The sequence below is a fragment of the Phyllobates terribilis genome, unplaced genomic scaffold (assembly GCF_046119375.1).
Source record: "Phyllobates terribilis strain yellow unplaced genomic scaffold, ASM4611937v1 Scaffold_11__3_contigs__length_659146591, whole genome shotgun sequence".
Classification (NCBI taxonomy): domain Eukaryota; kingdom Metazoa; phylum Chordata; class Amphibia; order Anura; family Dendrobatidae; genus Phyllobates; species Phyllobates terribilis.
Window position 1 is genome coordinate 30613402 of NW_027362771.1, and position 22937 is coordinate 30636338.

At 44.1% G+C, this 22937-nt stretch overlaps 1 protein-coding gene across 3 annotated transcripts in view; it reads left to right on the forward strand.

Annotated features, from left to right (window-relative positions):
• Positions 1-22937, forward strand: part of RGS14 (regulator of G protein signaling 14) — a 311115-nt gene that overhangs the window by 278365 nt on the left and 9813 nt on the right. For all 3 annotated transcript variants that reach the window (XM_073651170.1, XM_073651171.1, XM_073651172.1), the window contains 3 exons: positions 12117-12198; positions 13861-13913; positions 15013-15178. In XM_073651170.1, coding sequence (XP_073507271.1) covers positions 12117-12198; positions 13861-13913; positions 15013-15178 — 301 coding nt within the window. The remainder of the gene's footprint in view (positions 1-12116; positions 12199-13860; positions 13914-15012; positions 15179-22937) is intronic.

Here is a 22937-nt window from a genome sequence, read left to right on the forward strand (position 1 = left end):
CTGTGCAGGAATGGCCTAGGCCTATTGGTTTGAAATCGATACAGAGGTTTTTGGGTTTCGCCAATTATTACAGAAAATTCATAAAAAATTTTTCTATTATTGTCAAACCACTGACCGATCTCACTAGGAAAGGTGCTAATGCGGTTCAGTGGACTTCTGAGGCCATTGAAGCTTTTGTGTTTCTAAAGGAGAGGTTCACCTCTGCTCCCATCCTTATGCAGCCTGATGTGACTAAGCCGTTCTTGGTTGAGGTTGATGCTTCTTCTGTGGGGGTTGGTGCGGTGTTGTCTCAGGAAAGCAAGGATGGAGTACATCCCTGTGCCTTTTTTTCAAAAAAATTTTCTGAGACTGAACTTAATTACGATATTGGTAATCGGGAATTGCTGGCTATTAAACTCGCATTTGAACACTGGTGTCATCTCTTGGAAGGTGCTGAATTTCCCATTCAGGTTTTCACTGATCATAAAAATCTGATCTATCTTGATGCTGCCAAGCGCTTGAATGCCCGTCAGGCTAGGTGGGCACTTTTTTCTCGCGGTTTAATTTTTCCGTTACTTACATCCCGGGTACCAAGAATGTTAAAGCGGATGCTTTGTCTCGCAGCTTTTCTCCCATGGTCAGTGCTGAGGAGGAGGAGGAGAGCATTTTACAAGAAGGTGTTGTGATTGCTGCTTTGGACTCCGTTTTGGAGGATGAGATTCTTAAACTCAGGAGAATGCCCCATCTAACACTCCCCATGGGAGGTTGTTTGTGCCTAGGACCTTTAGGAGAGATTTGTTTGTTGAGTATCATGAGTCTCGGTTGGCAGGTCATCCAGGAATTTCTGAGACCAAGAGACTTGTGGGTCGCAGTTTTTGGTGGCCTGGATGGCAGAAGGAAGTCATTAAGTGGGTGCGTCAATGTACTGTGTGTGCTAGATCTAAGTCTTCGCATGCTCCTGCTGCGGGGTTGCTTTGCCCTCTGGAGGTTCCTAGTGCACCTTGGACACATCTGGCTATGGACTTTATCACTGACCTTCCCCCCTCTGAAGGTTTCACGGTCATCTGGGTGGTCGTGGACCGTTTTAGCAAGATGTGTCACTTGGTTCCCTTCATCAAACTGCCTTGCGCTAAGACACTCGCTAAGGCCTTTGTCAAGGAAATTGTCAGACTACATGGCGTTCCTACTGACATTGTTTCTGATAGGGGACCTCAGTTCGTGGCTTGTTTTTGGCGTGCCTTTTGTGACAGGTTGGGAGTTCATTTGTCGTTTTCATCCGGATATCATCCTGAGTCTAATGGCCAGACAGAAAGAAAGAACCAGGATGTTGAGCAGTTCTTGCGTTGCTTTGTGGCAGACAATCAAGAGGGGTGGTCTGAGTTTCTGCCACTTGCTGAATTTGCTCTTAACAACCATACATCCTCTTCTGCTGGGTGTTCGCCTTTTTTTTGTTGTACTGGGAGACATCCGTCTTTTGGGTCATTCTCCAAATTGGTATCGGCTGTGCCTGAGGAGGAGAGTTTTTCCGGTGATTTGGAGAGAGTTTGGACGGATGTGCATGATAATCTTCAGGAGGCTAACAAAAAATCTAAGAGGTACTTTGATAGGAAACGGCAAGAGGTTTCGTTTGCTATTGGTGACATGGTTTGGCTGTCCTCTAAGAATCTGCGGTTGAGGATTCCTTCTAAAAAATTGGGTCCCAAGTTTGTAGGGCCCTTTAAGGTGCTTCAGATAGTTAACCAATCTGCTGTTAGGTTGGAGGTTCCTACCTCCTGGAAGATTAATCCGGTGTTTCATGTTTCTCTGTTGAAAAAAGCTGATGTGTCGGTTGGTGACGCCTCAGCCACTGTGGTGGAGGACGGGGAATATGAAATTTCCCGCATCCTAAATTCTAGACGGTATAGAGGGAGTTTGCAGTATCTCGTCGCTTGGAAGGGTTTCGGACCCGAGGATAACTAATGGGTGAGGGCGGATGATGTTTCTGCTTCCAGACTTGTCAGAGCGTTTCACAGGAGGTTTCCTGATAAGCCCGGGCCTAGGGGATCCGGAGGATCCTCTTAGAAGAGGGGGTACTGTTAGAACTCTTCTGTTAGGTTTTTTCTAGTTTGCTGGTCACATGACCATTTTTGCCTATTTAATCCGGCTCCGCCCTCCTGGCCTTGCTGGACTTCATTGTATTTACTACTCTTGAGCTAGCTTGGTGCTCTGTTACCGTTCTCTGTTAGTTGTGCTAGGTCTTCGGACCTCTATGTTCTTTGTTGTGTGTTTGTCTTTTACTGCTACAATTTCTGCTAGGAGGTGTCCAACTTTATCCCAGTCCCTAGTTCTTGTAGGGATCCCTCCCTTGCATCTATAGGTCTTCGTACAGACTAGCCGAGGACTTTAGCGGGTCTGATCGCAGGATCAGGTTCCCCGTTACATCGTAGGGATCCAGTTTAGTTCTATTGTAGGGACAGATCTCCTGTCTTTCCTTAGTGCTTGTAGCAGATCATAACAAGCGCCATCTTCTGGCGCTTTACCCAACTCATCCAGGGCCCTGGTGCGGTGGCTCACTGGGTAATGAAGGGGTTAGGGCCAGCTTTGTATTATCAGCTGGCCCTAAGCCCGAAATTCATGGGGTCACGCCAATATTAAACATGACCGCCATGAATTTCTAGTGAAATATTAAAAAAAAACACAACACAGAAAAAAAAAATTTTATTAGAAAAAAAAAAACACTTAGAATCTCCATCTTTATTAAAAAAATAATATTCCATCCGACGTAGTCCAATGGAGTCTTCTTCTTTAGCTCAGCTACATCTCTTGTAGAGATTCTCTACCAGAGATGTAGCTGAGCTGTGCGGCCGTGGGAAAGTTCATGTGATTTCATGCTGTCAAGCATGAACTCACATGAACCCTCTGAGGGCACCGCGGCTACTTCAAATGAACAGCTGATCAGCATCAGCTGATACCTCAGCTGTTCATTTGAAATAACCGGCGGGAGAAAGTGGTAGAGCACATCACCTTGCTCTGTTAGCGGTGACTCGCTCATGACAGCGGCTGTCCCGTGGGCAGTGAAGCTGGGGCACACAGCGCTGTGTACAGCGCTGTGCTCCCTGCTCTTCCTGGCGGTGTATGTACAGCTCTGTCTGCTGCGGTCTGTTTACTGCCGGCTTCTGCCTGCAGCAGCAGCCAGAGCTGTACATACACCGCCAGGAAGAGCAAGGAGCACAGCGCCGTACACAGCGCTGTGTGCCCCAGCTCCACTGCCCATGGGACAGCCGCTGTCATGAGCGAGTATACTCGCCTCGCAATATTTGAACCTCCTGCCCAGCATTAGCCAATCACAGTAATGCCGCAGCCTTGTTGGTTGTGGCATTGCTATGATTGGCTGGCCGCCCAGCATCATGGATGAGTCATACATGACTCATAGGCTCTATATAAGCCTTGCCCCCACCATTTTGTGCACATTGCATGAAGAACACAGCTAGTGTAGGGAGAGTGTGAGCGGCTGCTAGGGAGAGTTAAGTCGTGAAAAAACAGAAAAAAAACTATATTTAACCCAAAAGCTCTTCTCAGAGCTACCAGGAGGAGTATTGTAGTAAGGAACTGTAGTGCAGGGAGACAGGCAGGAGGTAGCGTTACAGTTCCACATAGTACCTCAATAGCAGAGCTGACTCAGCTCTTCTCAGAGCTGAAAGTATAAGCTTAGGGACTAGTCTGTGTTCCCAGATAATTTTGGGGTCACATTTACCCCTCCAGGCACAAGTTTTTGGGCCATTGCAGTGCTGTTTTTAAAAGAAATAGCACGCACGGTACCTCAGGTCTGACACGCAGCCAGCACCTCTGTCCAGGGTGGTGACTGGTTTTGCGTAATCTCTGACAATTTTTTGTGGGCCATTGCGTTGCTGTTCTAACAAATAGCACGCACGGTACTTCAGGTCTGACACGCAGCCGGCACCTCTGTCCAGGTTGGTGACTGGTTTTGCTTAATCTCTGTCAATTTTTTGTGGGTCATTGCGTTGCTGTTCTAACAAATAGCACGCACGGTACCTCAGGTCTGACATGCAGCCGGCACCTCTGTCCAGGTTGGTGACTGGTTTTGTGTAATCCCGCCTGTAACCTCTGGCTAATTTTTGTGTGCAGTTGCGTTGTTGCGTTGTTAAACACCAAGCATTAGTAGCCTGTAGTGTTATCCTTCCACAAAACAGTAACTGCTACTTGTTTGTCAATATCTGCATCTAAACATCTGCAACCATGTCACAAAAACTACAAAATCCGAAAATAACTGTTGCGAAGGGACGTGGGCGTGGGCTTGTCAGTCGTGCCAAACAAGGCACGGAGTCTGGGAGACAAAGGAAGATTGATGCATCTATGTTCCTGTTTAAATTTCCCGGTCTGGAACGTAAATGTGTCTTGAAGCCGGAAGAGCAAGACCAGATAATGTCTTGGATGGCTGATAAGACCTCAATGAATTGTTCTAGCAGCACCCAATCTTCCTTGAACACACAGTCTCCTGTCGATAGAAAGAACGCTGGGTCATCCAATCCTCAACCTCTTCCTATTTCCTCACCCCGTCAGCAGTCACAGGAAACATTTGACCCCAAGCTTGGCCACTCTGAGGATTTGTTTGGTACATATGATCCTTTGGTTGACTCTGGCCTCTCAGCCTGCAACATTGACGAGGAAAGTGAGGATGTATTCTCGGTTCATGGCCAAATATTTGAAAAGCCACGGCCCGAAGAAAGCCACTTTCAGCCATGTCATATACTGCCTGAGGAGGTGGAGGCTGATGATGATGAGACACAGTTGTCATCTGGCCAGCCGACTATATCAACCCGGAATCAGGATGAAATAGACGATGAGGTGGTTGATGATGAGACCACTGATCCGACCTGGAATGTTGGCATGCATAGCCAGCACAGCAGCACAGAGGAAGAAAGTGGATACGTAGCACCTACAAAGGCACCAAGGGCTACTGGTTTGAGCAGAGTGCTAAGTGTGTCAGCTCTTGCCAAGAGCAATCCTTCTGTGCCCCAAATCGTTGGCTGTGGCTGCCCCATGATACTCTGTTCCCAGCCGGTACTATTTTTCACGGTGTGCCGTCCCCGCGTTACACCAACACGTCTTAAGCAATTTAAAGCGTACTCTCACCAATGCCGTAACCGGGAAGGTCCACCTAACAACAGATACCTGGACAAGCAACTGTGGACAGGGACGATACATCTCTGTCACGGCACACTGGCTCAACCTGGTGGAGAGTGGGACAACTTCTCAAAGTGGACCATCACATATACTACCCATGCCACGAATAGCGGGCCCAACATCATTCAGGGTGTCCGCCTCATCATATACGTCCAGTCCACACTCTTCCTCCTCCGCTTCCTCATCCAATGCTGAATTACCCTCAACATCACGCCCAAGTTTGAGCTTTGCAGCAGCGCATCAGCAAGGCAACAACACGCTCTGCTCAAGCTGATCTGTTTAGCTCAAACACCGCACACTGCAGCAGAGCTCTGGAAAGGTATAAAGCAACAGACCGATCATTGGCTCTCCCCACTGCAACTCCAACCCGGTTTGGTCGTCAGCGATTATGGGCGTAACCTCGTGGCGGCTTTAAAGCTCGGGAAGCTGGTACACGTGCCATGCATGGCTCACGTGCTGAACCTAGTGGTGCAGAAATTTCTTAAAATCTACCCGGACTTGACGTACCTACTTGACAAGGTGGACCGGATTTGCGCCCATTTCAGACATTCATCAACAGCTGTTGCCAGTCTTGCAGCGCTTCAAATGCAATTTAATTTCCCAACCACAGACTCATTTGTGACCTGCCCACATGCTGGAACTCAACATATCATATGTTAGCAAGGATTAGTGAGCAGCAGAGGGCACTTGCAGAATACCAGCTTAAACATGCCCGTCAGACTGAGACTCAGCCAAGACACATAACAACTGTCGAGTGGGTGTGGATCGCTGACATTTGTGAGGTGCTTTGAGTACTGCAACAAGCTTGTGAGCGGTGATCAGTCTATTATCAGTGTAACGATCCCTACGCTATGTCTGCTGAAAGAATCGCTGCAGAATCTAAAAATGGAATCTTTGAGTGCTCAGCAGCTGGGGATGGAGCAAGATTTCACACTCGCTGATCCTAGCCATCCCAGACAATGCCATCAGCCAACATTGGGGGATGAAGATAATGAGGAAGACGAGGAGGGAGATGACTTCTTTTTCTGTGGTACCGAGGGGAACCCTCATGCTACCGAGGGTACTCCCAACCCCAGCTTTATGTCTGTCCAGCATGGGTGGGCTGGAGAGGAGGAGGAGGAGAGTCAGTGTGAGGCCACGATGGGTATTGCTCCTTCTTCTGGGGACACAGAACATTTGAGTCTTTGCAGCTTGGCACACATGGCACAATTCATGTCTAACTCTCTGTCCCAAGACCCTCGCGTGATCAACATTTTGAACAGCAACCTATACTGGTTGGCCACCTTTCTTGACCCACGGTACAAGGACAAATTTCCTTCGCTACTGTTGCAGTCACCAAGGGGCTTTACAATTGAATACTTCAAGAGGGCTGTTGTCGACAATTTGATGACAAGATCACCCTCAGACACTGCTGTTAGCAGAGGTACCAGCTCTTTGCAACAGCAGTCATTCATGGGGAGAGACACGCCCAGCATGTCCAAAAGAGGTGGGGGAAAGATGTCCACAAACTGGGCCATCTTCAATAAACCTTCTCATCAGCAAGGGCTTGGTGGTCCGGTAACCATGTCAAGGAGAGAGAAATTGAACAACATGGTCAACGAGTATGTAAGTGACCATATCTGCTTCCTTACTGACGCTTCTGTTCCATTTAATTACTGGGTATCCAAGCTTCATAGTTGGACAGAGCTCTCCTTATATGCCTTGGAGGTGCTGGCCTGCCCTGCTGCTAGTGTGATGTCAGAGCGTGTTTTCAGTGCCGCTGGGGCAATCATCACTGATACACGGACACGGCTGACTACAGAGAATACAGACACGCTGAGTCTGATAAAATTCAACAGTGGAGGCCCTCTACAGTAGCATCCCTCATGAAGCAGGAATTCAGGCGATGGGACACTTCTTAAAAACAAGGGCAGTAGAATGTAATGAGCATAATAGATTGGTAGAGCATAATAGATTGGTAGAGGATTTGCTGCGCTTTACCCTCACTCACAACTACTTTCTCTTTAATGACAAGTACTTCCACCAGGTCAGGGACACGGCAATGGGGAGTCCATGAGCCCCCACGTATGCCAATCTGTTCCTGGGCTGGTGGGAGGAAACAATAATTTTTGGAGAGGATGACAAATGGTGGTATCCACACATTGGCCTTTGGCCAGATATATTGATGATATTTTGGTATTCTGGTCGGGAACAGAGGCTGAGTTTAAATGGTTCATTGGTATCATTAATATCAGCGGACTGGGACTTAGCTTCACATATAAATGCCAGATTGATAATATAGCCTTTCTTGACTTGAGATTAAGGAAGGAGAAGGATGGATCGATCAGTACGTGGGGTAGCCACCATCCTGAGGCTCTAAATCGTGGCATTCCAAAAAGCGAATTCTTACATGTGAGGAGAAACTGCAGTAATATCGGCATTTTTAGAGAACAGGCAACAGATCTGTACAACAGGTTTCATGAAAGGGGATATCCGTCCCAAGTCCTGTATAGATCCTATTCGGAGGCCTTGGGCAGGAGCAGAGGGTCACTTCTTGTAAACTCTAAAAAAGATAAACCCCAGGGGAAGGACATTTTGAGAATAATAGGCACCTTTGATAATCAATCAGAGAGGGTGTCTGGAATTCTTAGAAAACATTGGGGGTTTTTGTTAGCAGACCCAAACGTCAAGGACCTAATCCCCCCTGTCCCAAGTATTACATATAGAAGGGGTAAATCTATTGGTGCATAGCCTGTATCAGAAACCAACCAAACCAGGCACTTGGCTAGATAGAAAGTCTTGTGGGTATTACAGATGTGGTAGCTGTAGTAGATGTGAGTGGATGGATTTTTGCAAAACCTTTACTAGCTCTACTGCTGACAGGCATTTCTCCTTGAGGGATTTTGGCAACTGCAGATCATCGGGGTTGTGTATAAAGCGACATGTACTTGTCCAAAGAACTATGTGGGTAAAACCACTAGAGAGTTACGAGTACGGGTGGGTGAGCATTTAGGAGACATTAGGATAAGCGTGACACCCCCATCGCACGTCACATGAATGGGACACATTGTGGACGACTTAAAGAAATATCATTCACTATGATTGAACGCATAAGACCAAAAACAAGGGGGGGTGACATGAATAAGATAATCATCAGAAAAGAAACCGAATGGATTTTTAGATTAAAATCTGTGGCCCCTAAGGGGCTAAATGAGCAGCTTTCCTATACATGCTTCCTGTAGACCCCCACGGTATGGTTCTCTATATGTCCACATGTTAGTGCCTGACCTGGTTTTTGTTTGGCCTGCCTCCGCCCATGTCCTGTTATGAGGATATATTGCTGAAAGGATGTCTTCTCTATACCTCCAAGCTGGAGGTTCCCTATTGGGGGATGACTATCTATATATTAAATTTACATATCGATTAATTATATCTCCTTGTGTGGATCTATAAAATCTACTCTCCTTCCCCCCCTTTTATATATGTGGTCCCCTGTAGGGATAAGAACTTCCCTGGTCCTTAATGGGCTTGATATGTATGTTTCTATATATATGAATATACTTGAGAATTATACTATTTTCCCCACAATTGGATTATGGGGAGTTATTTCTTATCATAGTGATTAAGCCCTGAGAGAAAAAATATAGGCGGCTTCACCGCCGGCTTTCCCGTTCAGTGCTTCGCTCCCCGCTCCCTGATGTACGCTCCCCGCTCCCCCGCCCCCTCCCATCCCGATCCTAAGTTAGGACTGGGCGGGGAGTGAAGCACCAGGGAGCGGGGAGCGTACATCAGGGAGCGGGGAGCGCAGCACCGAACAGGAAAACCAGCGGTGAAATCTTTTCACTGCCGGCTTCCCCGCCCGGGTCCTTCGCTCCCCGCTCCCCCAACTTAGGATCGGGATGGGAGGCGGCGGGGGAGCGGCGGATCGGGATGGGAGGCTGCGGGGAAGCGAGTATGGGGCTGAGTGATTGTTTAAAAGCCGGCGGCTTTTTACCGCCGGCTTTTAAACAATCATGCACCCATTTCAGCTTTTTCCTCAGCCCCCAGACCGCTTTATAGGCTCCAGCAGACAATTACTCGGCTTACTCGCTTTTCCCATTTAATTACATTGGACTCGCTACTCGTAACGAGTACCCGAGTATTGGGACCTACTCGTTACGAGTATAGCGAGTCCGATTATTTCACTACTCGCTCATCCCTATATATTAAACAATTCTGAAGTAACTGGCCTGCTATGCCCATAACTGTGCTGTAATCGACATGGTTGATTATAATGTGTACTGCACTTAATCTGTACACGTTACCACTGACCATACTGGATTATTCATGCTTGTTTTAGTGATAATTGACAGCCGATACTGATCATCAGAAGACTACATGGCTTTATTGTGGTTTATGTTGTACATTTCTAAGACTATACATGGCTGTCTTGTGGCTTTGTATTGTGTAATTGTAAGACTGTAGAAGTAAGCATCTGTAAGTACGTAAATTGATTACAGATATAGGACTGGATTACAGTTATAATGGGTTCTGTAGATGATAGAGATAAGAGGGTTGTAATCATTAGTATATATTATGGCTCACTCTTCTAGTATTCCTATATATGGTAAGAATATAGGACAGGTCCTAAGTAGCAATTTAAACATATTCTACTTTGCAGACAAAATTTATATTCAAAAGCTGAAACCATTAAAGGGCTTGTTCAGCCTAGGGTTCTGTTTACATGATATTTATTGATCAGTGGTTGTTTAAAAGCCTGTTTACACAGACAGACGGCACTTACCAATGCACGCTGAAAAATCTATAATAGACTATTCAGTGTGTATAGGCTGTTATTGTTCTCAGCAGAACAGATCCTGATTACTCAGGACGATGTGCTGCCGAAGATGATGACTTTTAAGTCTGCTTAAAAATAATTTCACCCGACGGACAAGTGTTTTGCTTGCTCATCGGGTGATCGGCAGCCTGTTTATACTGCAAGATTATCATTAAATGAGCACTCTTCTGCAGTGTATAAATATAATGCACCTAAAACATCTTTGTTCATACTTACTTTTTCTTGATGCAAGTTTAAATGATTATTACATGACAGATGCAGAACTACCAGAACAGTAATAAAACAGTTCTGTCTTTTGGTTCCATCCTATCACATTTGGGATGGGCTTTATATAATCACCACTCACTGACTTTCTTTGCTGGCTATACTTCTATGTAAATAGTGTTAGGAGTTCCAGCTCCTCAACTAGGGACTATTTTGCTTGATTAACCCCAGTTGCTTTTTCTGATGTCTGACTGTGAGTCCTCCTCCCCAGCACCCTTCCCTTTCTTTCACGTTTCAGGTTCTGGGAGGTTTCTCACTTAGTCCGTTTATTTTTTGGTTCTCTGTATTTTTCCCTGTCTATCCTGTGTAAACTTATTTAGTATATTACCCTGGGTTCTCGTGTCTCCATGCACGCTCTCCTTTCCCTTTGTAGGATATGTGTTACGGCTTCCCCTCTGGTTCCTCAGTGGGTATGAGAAACCCCTCGACAGCCTTTTAGGGAGCCAGGTCAAGGAGGTGTTTAGTTGTGTGTTTAGGGACTTTCCTAGTCTTTACAGGGACCAGTTGGGTGCAGGTACGGCGTCTTAAGTCCTGTGTAAGGCTATGTGCCCACGATGCGGAAATGCTGCATATTTTTTCCGCTTCTCCCTGGCAGGAAAAACACATGCGGATTTTACATGCATTTTTCCCGCCAGGTAGAAGCGTTTGTCAAGCGTTTTTGCATGCATTTCTGCATGCGGATTATCAAGCGCTTTTCCAAGCGATTTTAGCATCACTTAGAAAAGTGCTTGACAACTTGGTCACACTATATAAATCCATGCAACCGGCATGGATTTATATAGTGTGACCAAGTAATAGTTAAAAAAAAGAATAACAATGGTGAAAAATAAAAAATAAAGATTATACTTACCTTCCGATGGCCCCCGGTCTCCTCCGATGCGTCCAGTCTCCCCGGTGTCTCGCGGTGGTGTTAAGGACCTGCGATGACGTCATTGAATCATGTGACAGGTCACGCGACCGCCGACGCCAGTGGTCGCGTGACCTGTCACATGACTCAATGCCATCATGTCAGGTCCTCACACCACCGCGAGCCGCCCAACACACCACACGCATCGCTGAGGAGACCGGGGGACATCTGAAGGTAAGTATAATCTTTATTTTTTATTTTAAATTCTTTTTTTTTTACAGGTACCATGGTACCCAGGTCTGGATGAGAGTCTCCTCTTCTCCAGGCCTGGGTACCATCCGTACATTGAATCTCTTCATATCCGCGAGTGCACATGTAGTGATGCGGATATCAAGCGTTTCAATGCAAGTCAATGGCGGCAATTATGCTGCGTGTCTGCAAAATTAATGGACATGCTGCGTATTTTTCCGCAATGATAATCAAAAGCGGAAATTTTCACAGCATGTGCACAGCACATGCGGATTATCATTGGGGAACATGGGACACGTATTATCGAGCGTTTTTTAAGCATTTTCGCTGCGGAAATTCTGCGGCAAAAACGCTTGAAAAACGCATAGTGGGCACGCAGCCTTAGTCCTTTCCTTCTGCTACCCGTGTGAGTGTGTGAACACGTTCATAACAGGTAATAGGTACTCTTAAAGCTTGCTTAAAAAATCATTGGTCTTGGAAGCACATCATGTTGTGTAAACGGGACCTGTCCTGTTGAAAACAATGATAGCTGATATACACTGATCATTCTATCCAAATCATAAGCGTGGTCGGCCTGTCTAAACAGGCTATTAAATGACTGTCGATTGGCTTTTATGTATTCAATCAGCTAGGGCTGTAAGTCCTGGACAACCCCTTTCACAAAAACAAAACACATAGACAAAATAGATAGCATCAGTTTATATTTTTTCTTTCTATCAATCTAATGAGAACTCTTCATTGTAAATGACTGGTTGTGATATTGTTTTCTTAAAACAGATGGGTGAGTCACAAGCTTTAGACCAAGCTGCTTCTGTCAGAGAGATGACAGGACAGACTCTTGTTTTGCAAGTTCATCCAGGTGAGACCATAACCTCTGTTATCAGCTGTTGTGAACTTAATTTGCAGTCATCAAATATTTATCATCGGGGTAGTGTCCCATGTAGGGATTGGTATATGACCGAGAAGTGTGCTCATCTGCTATAAGAGTCGCAGTGGCTTTCTACTGTATAATTTGAAATTCATTGTAAATTCATTGCTCCTTTTTAATGCATCTGTGGTTGATATTTTGATAAGGGTAAGGTCAAATGGAGAGGCCTTGAACAGCATTACCGAGAGGCCTATGTAACATTTAAATTGATTCTAAAGCGGGTGCAGGTTTTGCAAAACAAATGTTCTCACATTCCCTAATAGCTCAGTGTGTTATTAGGTTGAGCAGCCATGAAGAAGATTTCCCAAGAAAAGAGAAATGAACATCATCCAGCTCGTCGATAGAGGTCTTTAGGTCAAGAAAATAGCCAAACTGCATCATGTGAGTGCTATGACAGTTGGAAGAATACAAAATGAAGTCCATCCATCCATTTAAAAGCAAAGAGGTAGACATCCAGGCAAAATATTGGAGTCACCAAGTCAGCTCATCACAAGGTCTATCAGTTCTGGCACAATAAACACGGCAGTGGAGGTGGCTCGTATGCTTCATAATAGTGAGATCACAGATGTCCATACAAGCACAGTGAAACACACGTTGCACATGTCTCGTGGCCCGAAAAAAGGTGAAGAACCTCGACTTCAATATCGTCATAAGAAGCATCAGCTCAAGTTTGCAAAAAAGTATGAAAAGTGGAAAGTAGAAGATTGAAAATGAGTGATTACACTAGGCTCTGATGGGTGTAAATGGGCCTGGAAAAACAAGGAAAAAAGAGGGCTAATGGATCGAAAAATTGAAGGAACTGTCAAGTTTGGTGGAGGAAGTCTGATGACATGGGGTTGTTTCACAGCCAAAGACATCGGATTCTTGACCAGGATTGATGGTGGTCTAAATGCTAATCTATATGTGAGTTTCCTATAAGAAGAGTTACTTTGTACACTCGAGTACTATGGGTATGAAAAGGACGACATAATGTTCCAGCACGACAACAACCCGAAGCATGCGTCAAGATAGGCTTGGCTAAGAAATGGTTCAAAGACAATGAAGTAGAGGTGCTGGATTGGCCCCCACAGTCGCAAGACCTCAACCCAATTGAACACTTGTGGGTAGAGTTGAAGAAAAAGCTGTATACATACCCAAGTGAGTCGACGAGTATGCACCAACTTTGGGAACATGTAGAAGAGACCTGGGATCAGATTTCGGTCGAGACATGTTTGAATCTGATCGAGAGCATGTCCAGATGGATTCAGACAGTGTTGAAAGCCAAAGGTGGATTTACAAATTAATAAAAAATAAAATTTTGATTTTTAGGAGCTAAAAGGTAACAATGCAGTGGCATGACAATAATCTGCATAACTAGTTATATGCAAAATAATTGCAAGTCATATTTGTGCATGAGATAGCCAAGATGATTGTATATAAAATGATGGTAGTCTCACATTTGAAGCAGTAGTGAATTGTGAGATATAGAGCCTGAAAGTCAAAAGTTCAAAACATTGTTACTCTTTTGCTCGTCAGTGTAGGTCACTGTCTCTCTGTATAATTCTGATTTGGAAAAAAAGCTAATGAAATATTCTGTTATTTGTACAAATGCAGATATGAAGGACATCACACATGCTTTAGGGAGTACAACAGAAGCACACAGCAAGGTGAGTCTTACAAATAAGTCTAAGGGACTTTCGATAAAAGTTATATTGTATCATTGGCAATGTTAACCAATAGGTGATAAATGTATTTAATGGATAACCCCTTTAATACACCTGTAAGTAAAAATACCAACAGAATGCTTTTTAACAGGGAAAAATGCAAAGTACTACATCTGGGCAATAAAAATGAAAAAAGCATATACAGAATGGGAGGAATAGAGCTAAGCAACAGTACATGTGAAAAAGACTTAGGTATACTAATAGATCATATACTGAACATGAGTCAACAGTGTGATGCAGCAGCAAAAAAGGCAAATACAATTCTGGGATGTATTAACAGAAGCATACAGTCTAGATCACGTGAAGTCATTATCGGTCTTTACTCCTCTTTGGTCAGACCTCATCTGGAATACTGTGTACAGTTTTGGGCACCACATTTTAAAAAAGACATAGACAAACTGGAGCAAGTTCAGAGAAGAGCGACCAGAATGGTGACTGGTCTGCAAACCATGTCCTATGAGGAACGGTTGCAGGATTTGGGAATGTTTAGCTTGCAAAAAAGAAGACTGAGAGGAGACTTAATAGCTGTCTACAAATATGTCAAGGGCTGTCACATTGTAGAAGGATCATCTTTATTCTCATTTGCACAAGGAAAGACTAGAAGCAATGGGATGAAACTAAATGGGAGGAGACACAGATTAGATATTAGAAAAAACTTTTTGACAGTTAGGGTGATTAATGAGTGGAGCAGGCTGCCACGAGAGGTGGTGAGTTCCCCTTCAATGGACGTCTTCAAACAGAGGCTGGACAGACATCTGTCTGAGATGATTTAGTGAATCCTGCTTTGAGCAGGGGGTTGGACCAGATGACCCAGGAGGTCCCCTCCAACTCTACCATTCTATGATTCTATGATTCTATGATTCAAACTTTGAGCATGCTTATATCCCTGATGTACCAATATATGGCAAATTTCATGTTTTAAGCGGAAGTACATTTAATCTAGTGTATCAGATATTGTTGTACTATTGATCAAACCAAAGATACAATACTTGGAGTATTATCTGGTATGATACTAATGATCTCTATACCATGCATCATACAGAAAGAACCTATAAGAGAAAAACCTGAAATGCGTGTGCCAAGGATAGATCTTCATCACTGGTCACAGAAAGAAGCTGATAATGATCACAATGCATCACTAACACACAGACGAAGTGGAATAACACCAGACAAACAGAAGATATTTCGGCAAAACCAGGATATCGAAGGTATGCACATTAATACTGCTTGCAGAATATTCTATTGTCCTGTGGTACAACCAGGGGCGTTTCTATCATTTTTGCTTTGTGAGATGAAAATTGAAATTGCACCCCTCCCATCACTAGCAACAGGAGCAATGATGTCTCTAGATTTTGCCTGCTTTGTAACTTTAGTCTTCACAGAGCAAAGACTGGAGCTGTGCACCAGGGCAACGGGGGCAAGGTGAGTAGTATTTTTTTTATTGTCATTTACATGTGGGGCCATCATACTGTGTTCGGGTACCTTAAGAGGATCATAATCTTGGGGGGGATCATCATTGTGTATTTTAAGCATGTGGGGTATCCCACTGTATTGGAGGGCTGTTGGGACAATCATACTGTGTGGGGGTTTGTGGCGTTATACTGTATTGGATGTGTTAATGCAAGGTAGCTACCACAGTAAATTCCCCCATCCATACACAGTATGATGGTCACTAGAGCCCCCATATAAAGTATGATGGCCCACAGCTCCCTATACACTGTATGATGCTCCCACTACATCCCCATACACTGTATGATGGCCCCACAGTCCCCCATACACAGTATTATTGTAACTATTGCCTCCCTATACACAGAATTATCATCCCACAGCCACCATAACAGAGTGTGATTGAGACCATAGCTCCATAAACACAGTACGATGCCCCCATATCTCCACTCTGCACAGTTTGATAGACCATAGCCCACTATACACAATGTAATGGTCCAAAGCCCCTTTATACACAGTGTGTTCGCTCATAACCTGTATATACAGTATAATGGCCCATAGCCCAGCTATATACAGTAGCCTCTATATACAATTTGACATCTCCACAGCCCCCATATACATTATGATAACCCCACTGCTCCTTATGTACAGTATGATAGCCCACAGTCCCCTATATACAGTATGATGGCACCCACAGTTTCTCTATCACTCCCCAACTCCCAAACCGCATAATAATAATAATAATAATAATAAAAAATTTACTAACCTAATTAAGGCTCCCCATACACCGCAGCCTTTGTCTCTTCTTGATTATCTCCCAGTGGTCATCACTATATCTCATCACCTGACATCCCCTTCATGGCGCCGGCATTTAGGCAGAGTAAATGATGGAGCAGGGAGCTGATAGCTTTCGGTTCCGCCACAGCTGTTAACAGTATCGGCGTCCTCAGGACTCCAATATTGTTAAAAGTTTTGCAGGCTGATGTGGCCCACTGTCAGACCAACCCTGCTCCCAGGGGGCAGGAAATGCTGCACCTTGAGAGGTACCTCAGAAGTGGGCCTCGGTGTACCGTAACTGTGACCAAAAGGTTGTGTAGGAACCAGACAATACAGTATACCAAAATTCTTTATTTAAATTATTGATTTGTCTTTGGAAATATATGACTAAATTGACAACTGAATGTCACCATTCCTCTTGTTAATAAGTTTAATACTGTCAGTGCTGATTGGACAGTGTCAGATTATGTATGGAGATGTCCCATTGACAACAGGAATGGTAATACCCAGTTGTCAATGTGTACATTAGCAGGAAAAATAACAGAGGAATGGCACAATTCAGAATTCCAAGAAGCTCCAAAGTTCTTATTTTATGGCTAGTGCATAAAGTATAATATATACTACAATGTCAGGGGAGCTAATAGGTCGTCTCTAACTTATTTACTTTATGTAAAAATAACCTAAGTATTGCATCTACAATATCTACAATATTGTACAAACTTTTTAGGGACTTGTGGAAAAATTGAAGCACAACAAGTAAGGTTTCAAAATAGAAGGGTTAATAGTTTGTTTATTAATGAACAACGTGAATCAACAATAAAAGTGAATGAATAAAAGAGAAATTTAAATCAAATCAATATTTGGTGAGACCGCCCCTTGCCTTCAAAACTGCATCAAAGTATCAATTTTTCTAGGTACACTTGTAAGGTGCTGAGCGAGGTAGTCGTGGACAAGCTGCTGGTTCTGCATGCTCTGGCACCCTACAGGAAAATCATGTCCCAGTCCCGATGTGCTGCTGTATGTGGTATGTGTCACACTTACTTGTGCCCCATAGTCCTCCACTGGCTCCAGGCTTTCATCTTCCAGAACCGCAGCACACAATCGAGGGGACACTGAATACAGTCAAACTTTTACAGGTCAGCTTGGAGTCATTACAAGTACATAAGATATGGCACAACAGGTTACAGTCTTTCCCACAGGTACCGGACATAACTTCAGCCCTAGTTCTCAGTCTGGGTAGAGCATCCCTCTTGCTAACTCCTCTAGCACTAGGAATTCTTCTCCACCTAAGGTAGTGCACCCAGGTTCCATTATCTTCGACCTCTGAGAGTCTGAGTCCATCTTTCCCTGCAGCACCGCAGGCTTAGTGTGCCCAAAAGTCCCGACATACAGTACAGACCAAAAGTTTGGACACACCTTCTCATTTAAAGATTTTTCTGTATTTTCATGACTATGAAAATTGTACATTCACACTGAAGGCATCAAAACTATGAATTAACACATGTGGAATTATATACTTAACAAAAAAGTGTGAAACAACTGAAAATATGTCATATATTCTGGGTTCTTCAAAGTAGCCACCTTTTGCTTTGATGACTGCTTTGCACACTCTTGGCATTCTCTTGATGAGCTTCAAGTGGTAGTCACAGGAAATGGTCTTCCAACAATCTTGAAGGAGTTCCCAGAGATGCTTAGCACTTGTTGGCCCTTTTGCCTTCACTCTGCGGTCCAGCTCACCCCAAACCATCTCAATTGGGTTCAGGTCTGGTGACTGTGGAGGCCAGGTCATCTGGCGTAGCACCCCATCACTCTCCATCTTGGTCAAATAGCCCTTACACAGCCTGGAGGTGTGTTTGCGGTTATTGTTCTGTTGAAAAATAAATTCTGGTCCAACTAAACGCAAACCGGATGGTATAGCATGCCGCTGCAAGATGCTGTGGTAGCCATGCTGGTTCAGTATGCCTTCAATTTTGAATAAATCCCCAACAGTGTCACCAGCAAAGCACCCACACACCATCACACCTCCTCCTTCATGCTTCACGGTGGAAACCAGGCATGTAGAGTCCATCCGTTCACCTTTTCTGCGTCGCTCAAAGACATGGTGGTTGGAACCAAAGATCTCAAATTTGGACTCATCAGACCAAAGCACAGATTTCCACTGGTCTAATGTCCATTCCTTGCGTTCTTTAGCCCAATCTAGTCTCTTCTGCTTGTTGCCTGTCCTTAGCAGTGGTTTCCTAGCAGCTATTTTACCATGAAGGCCTGTTGCACAAAGTCTCCTCTTAACAGTTGTTGAAGAGATGTGTCTGCTGCTAGAACTCTGTGTAGCATTGACCTGGTCTCTAATCTGAGCTGCTGTTAACCTGCGATTTCTGAGGCTGGTGACTCGGATAAACTTATCCTCAGAAGCAGAGGTGACTCTTGGTCTTCCTTTCCTGGGTCGGTCCTCATGTGAGCCAGTTTCTTTGTAGCGCTTGATGTTTTTTGCAACTGCACTTGGGGACACTTTCAAAATTTTCCCAATTTTTCGCACTGACTGACCTTCATTTCTTAAATTAATGATGGCCACTCGTTTTTCTTTACTTAGCTGCTTTTTTCTTGCCATAATACAAATTCTAACAGTCTATTCAGTAGGACTATCAGCTGTGTATCCACCAGACTTCTGCACAACACAACTGATGGTCCCAACACCATTTATAAGGCAAGAAATCCCACTTATTAAACCTGACAGGGTACACCTGTGAAGTGAAAACCATTTCCGGTGACTACCTCTTGAAGATCATCAAGAGAATGCCAAGAGTGTGCAAAGCAGTCATCAAAGCAAAAGGTGGCTACTTTGAAGAACCTAGAATATAAGACATATTTTCAGTTGTTTCACATTTTTTTGTTAAGTATATAATTACACATGTGTTAATTCATAGTTTTAATGCCTTCAGTGTGAATGTACAATTTTCATAGTCATGAAAATACAGAAAAATCTTTAAATGAGAAGGTGTGTCCAAACTTTTGGTCTGTACTGTACATCTCGAGGTTTCACAACGGATTTGCACACAATGGTTCTATGGCAATCCATTGCCCCGAGTAACAGGCTCATGTTGGCTCTAGCAGCCCACTGCATATGACCACTGCTATCACTTCACCACACTCCCTCTAACTGAACTTCCACTTTCTGATCTTCACTTTCTGATCTTGACTTTCTGATCTCAGTTCCCCCATCCCCTCCTCAATCTAGACCTTTACAGTTAATCCTGTCTAGGCTATACTGCAGCCCTAGGTTTTTTTTGGGGGGATAACATACATTACTATAAAATACATTTAACCACTTGGGGTGTCAGAGAGTATAACACCATCTCCACCACTCCCACACACTTGCACACAGTTTTGGAAGGAACTTGGCAGGGAGATTGTTCCAAACATCTTAGAGAACTAACCACAGATCTTCTGTGGATGTAGGCTTGCACAAATCCTTCTGTCACCGCTTGCAATCCCAGACAGACTCAATTATGTTGAGATCAGGGCTCTGTGGGTGCTATTAGCTGTATGGTTAGGGAGACAGAAGGATTTGTGCATGCCTATATTCACAAAAGTTCTATGGTTAGTTCTACAAGATGTTTGGGACACAGGGGAGGACAAATGATTGGTGCATCTGCACTGGGGCCCGGAGGTAGAGGGGGCCTGCCGACATTGGCGACTATTTCACCTGGATGTGCGGATGTGTATTCAGTTGAAATGTATTGTGGCACAGGGGGCTCTCCGGCTTCCTGCGCTTCAATACAAGTCGCCGGCCAGTCAGGCAGCTGAGGTTGGCGTGCCACAACTTCATGATCTCGTGACTTCATGCGCCATATCCAGTATACCGACATCAGCTGCCGGCTCCTGCGTCGGCTGCAGAAGAGGACTAAGCGCGGCATGGGAGCGGAGGAAGGTGAGTAGAATCATGTGTTTTTGTTTAGTTTTTTTAGTGGAGAACAGGGAACATTATATTACTAAGGGGCCTAGGATGGGGCACAATAACCCCAAGAAGAGGCCAGGATGAGCACAATAACCCCAGAAAGGGGCCAGAATGGGCAAATAACCCCAGGAAGGGGCACAAAAACCCCAGGAAGAGGCACAATAACCCCAGGAAGGGGACCAGGATGGGGCACAATAACCCCAGAAAGGGACCAGAATTGGCAAATAACCCCAGGAAGGGGACTAGGAAGGGGCACAATAACTCCAGGAAGGGGCACAATAACCCCAGGAAGGGGACCAGGATGGGGCACAATAACCCCAGGACGGTGACCAGGAGAGGGCACAAGAACCCCAGGAAGGAGACAAGGATGGTGCACAATAACCCGAAGCAGGGGACCAGGATGGGGCACAATAACCCCAGGAAAGGGACTAGGATGGGGCACATTAACCCCAGGAAAGGGACCAGGATGGGGCACTTTAACCCCAGGAAGGGGACCAGGATTGGGCACATTAACCCCAGGAAGGGGTTCAGGATTGGGGGCACAATAACCCCAGGAAGGGGACCAGCATGGGGTACATTATTACTGGAAGTCTGATTATTACCTGATGGCATCCTCTCCCACCCCCCATTTCATTATAACACCCTGATAATGTCTTCTCCCACCCCATAATTTATTATGACACTATCAAGGACATATAATGAATGTGTGTGGGGGAGAGAGGACACAGGACAGGGATTAAGACTATGTGCACACATTCAGTATTTAAAGCAGAAAATTATTCTGCAAATCCTGATTTTTGACAGAAAAATACGCTGCATATAATAAGTGTTTTTACATGCGTTTTTTTTGCTTATTTTCCCCACATATTAGTGTAGTTGAAATACTCTTCAAGAATTGACATGCTGCATATCTTAATCTGCTGCAAATCTGCAAGGAAAAAATCAGCAACGTGTGCATGATACTTCAGAAATCTCACTCACTTTGCTTGTACTCTAAAATAGAACACCATGTACCAGTACGGTAAGATCAAAATATGTGACTGTACCAATAAGGAAGAGATTCCAGCTCCACTTATAAAAAATATTTAATTAATCACATAAAACAGAAAATACTAAAAAAACAGGACAAAAAAAACTCCAGAATAGGTGTCTAGTATCTAGTTTGGCACATATTATTCCATATGCATCTTAGCATTTGTGATATACAAGTCTCGGGGAATACATGGATCCAGCTGCTTTTCTCCTAACACAGACTGTTGATCACATTCTGGTCTGGCATTTATAGAGTTTAAAGCCCAGTACTATTAATTTTTAATAGGCTTTGGAGATATACTTGTTTATTCATTTACTTCCTAGTACTGACTGTGGACAGCCCTCGTATTTGGACTATATGTGGTTCTATCAATTAATTATAATATGCTATTTATACTTGACACTATCATGTTTTATTGATCTTCATTACAATTATTGTAGTGTTTTCCTCCCCCTTTTCTGGAGTTTTTTTGCCATGTTTTTTAGTATTTTCTCTTTTATTTGATTCATTAAATAAATAATTTTTATAAGTGGAGCTGGAATCTCTTCCTTATTGGTATAGTCATATAGTTTGATCTTACCGTACCGGTACATGGTGTTCTATGTTATTTTGAAGTGTCTAGTATTTATTTTTTGGACTTAGTGTAGTGATATTTATGCTAAAATGTAGCATATTTTCCACAACAAATCCATGTGGGAAAAAAGCAACAAACACAGAACGTGTGCACATAGCCTTCAAATCAATTGGGGGAGAGTCAGAGATTAATTAATTTATATTTATTGGGCAGCTGCGATTATGGTTAATGAGGGACACAGTGCTGGCTTATCAGTTTATATTTTGAATAGTGCTTGGCTAATAGTACTGCATATTAATGGTGGGGTAAATATTTATATTGTGGGGGATTTTTTATTCAGGAGTAGTGTTGAGCATTCCGATACTGAAATATCGGGTATCGACAGATATTCGCGGTATCGGAGTTCCGATACTGAGTTCCGATACTTTTACAATATCGAATACCGGAATCGGAAGTTCCCATAATGCCTGCGCTCTGCAGTGTCTCTGAAGGATGACAAGCTGGATGGCAGCGCTCAGCTTAATGTACTTGTCATTTAGTGTTAAAGGATTTATTAAAAAAAATAATAGTGTTTTCATGCACCGTCTCTTTAAAAAAGTCGGCCGGCAATTCATGGGGTCACGCCAATATTAGACATGACCGCCATGAATTTCTAGTAAAGTATTTAAAAAAACACAACACCCAGAATAAAGTCCTTTAATTGAAATAAACACACAATTTTTTAATGTTCTAAATTAAACCATACTTACCATCACGCCCATTCCAGCTGAAGCCAACGATCTCCTGCAATAAAAGTAAAGTAATAAAGCAACCTCATCCTTACCTTTCCATGGTTCCCACGACAGCTTCAGCTCTGCTACATTGACATGACAGGCTGGATCGCAGCCGAAAGCTGCCATCCAGCTTGCCACGCCACAGACACTGAGAAGCGCAGGCATGCTTGCGCTCCTCAGTGTCTCGCTGTGACGGCATAAAGATGAGCCGAGGTTATGTCCAATGAACTCAGCTTACCTCATGCACGTCACTGACAGCGTGGGAGAATTCTCCTGCGCTCAGCGCTTCAGCAGGAGAATTCTCCCACACTGGGATGGCATTGAGATGACAGGCTGATAATAAAGGCAATATGGATCTAACTTTGTAATATCTGTAAAAGAAAAGAAGAAATTAGTGGTAAGACGGCGAACT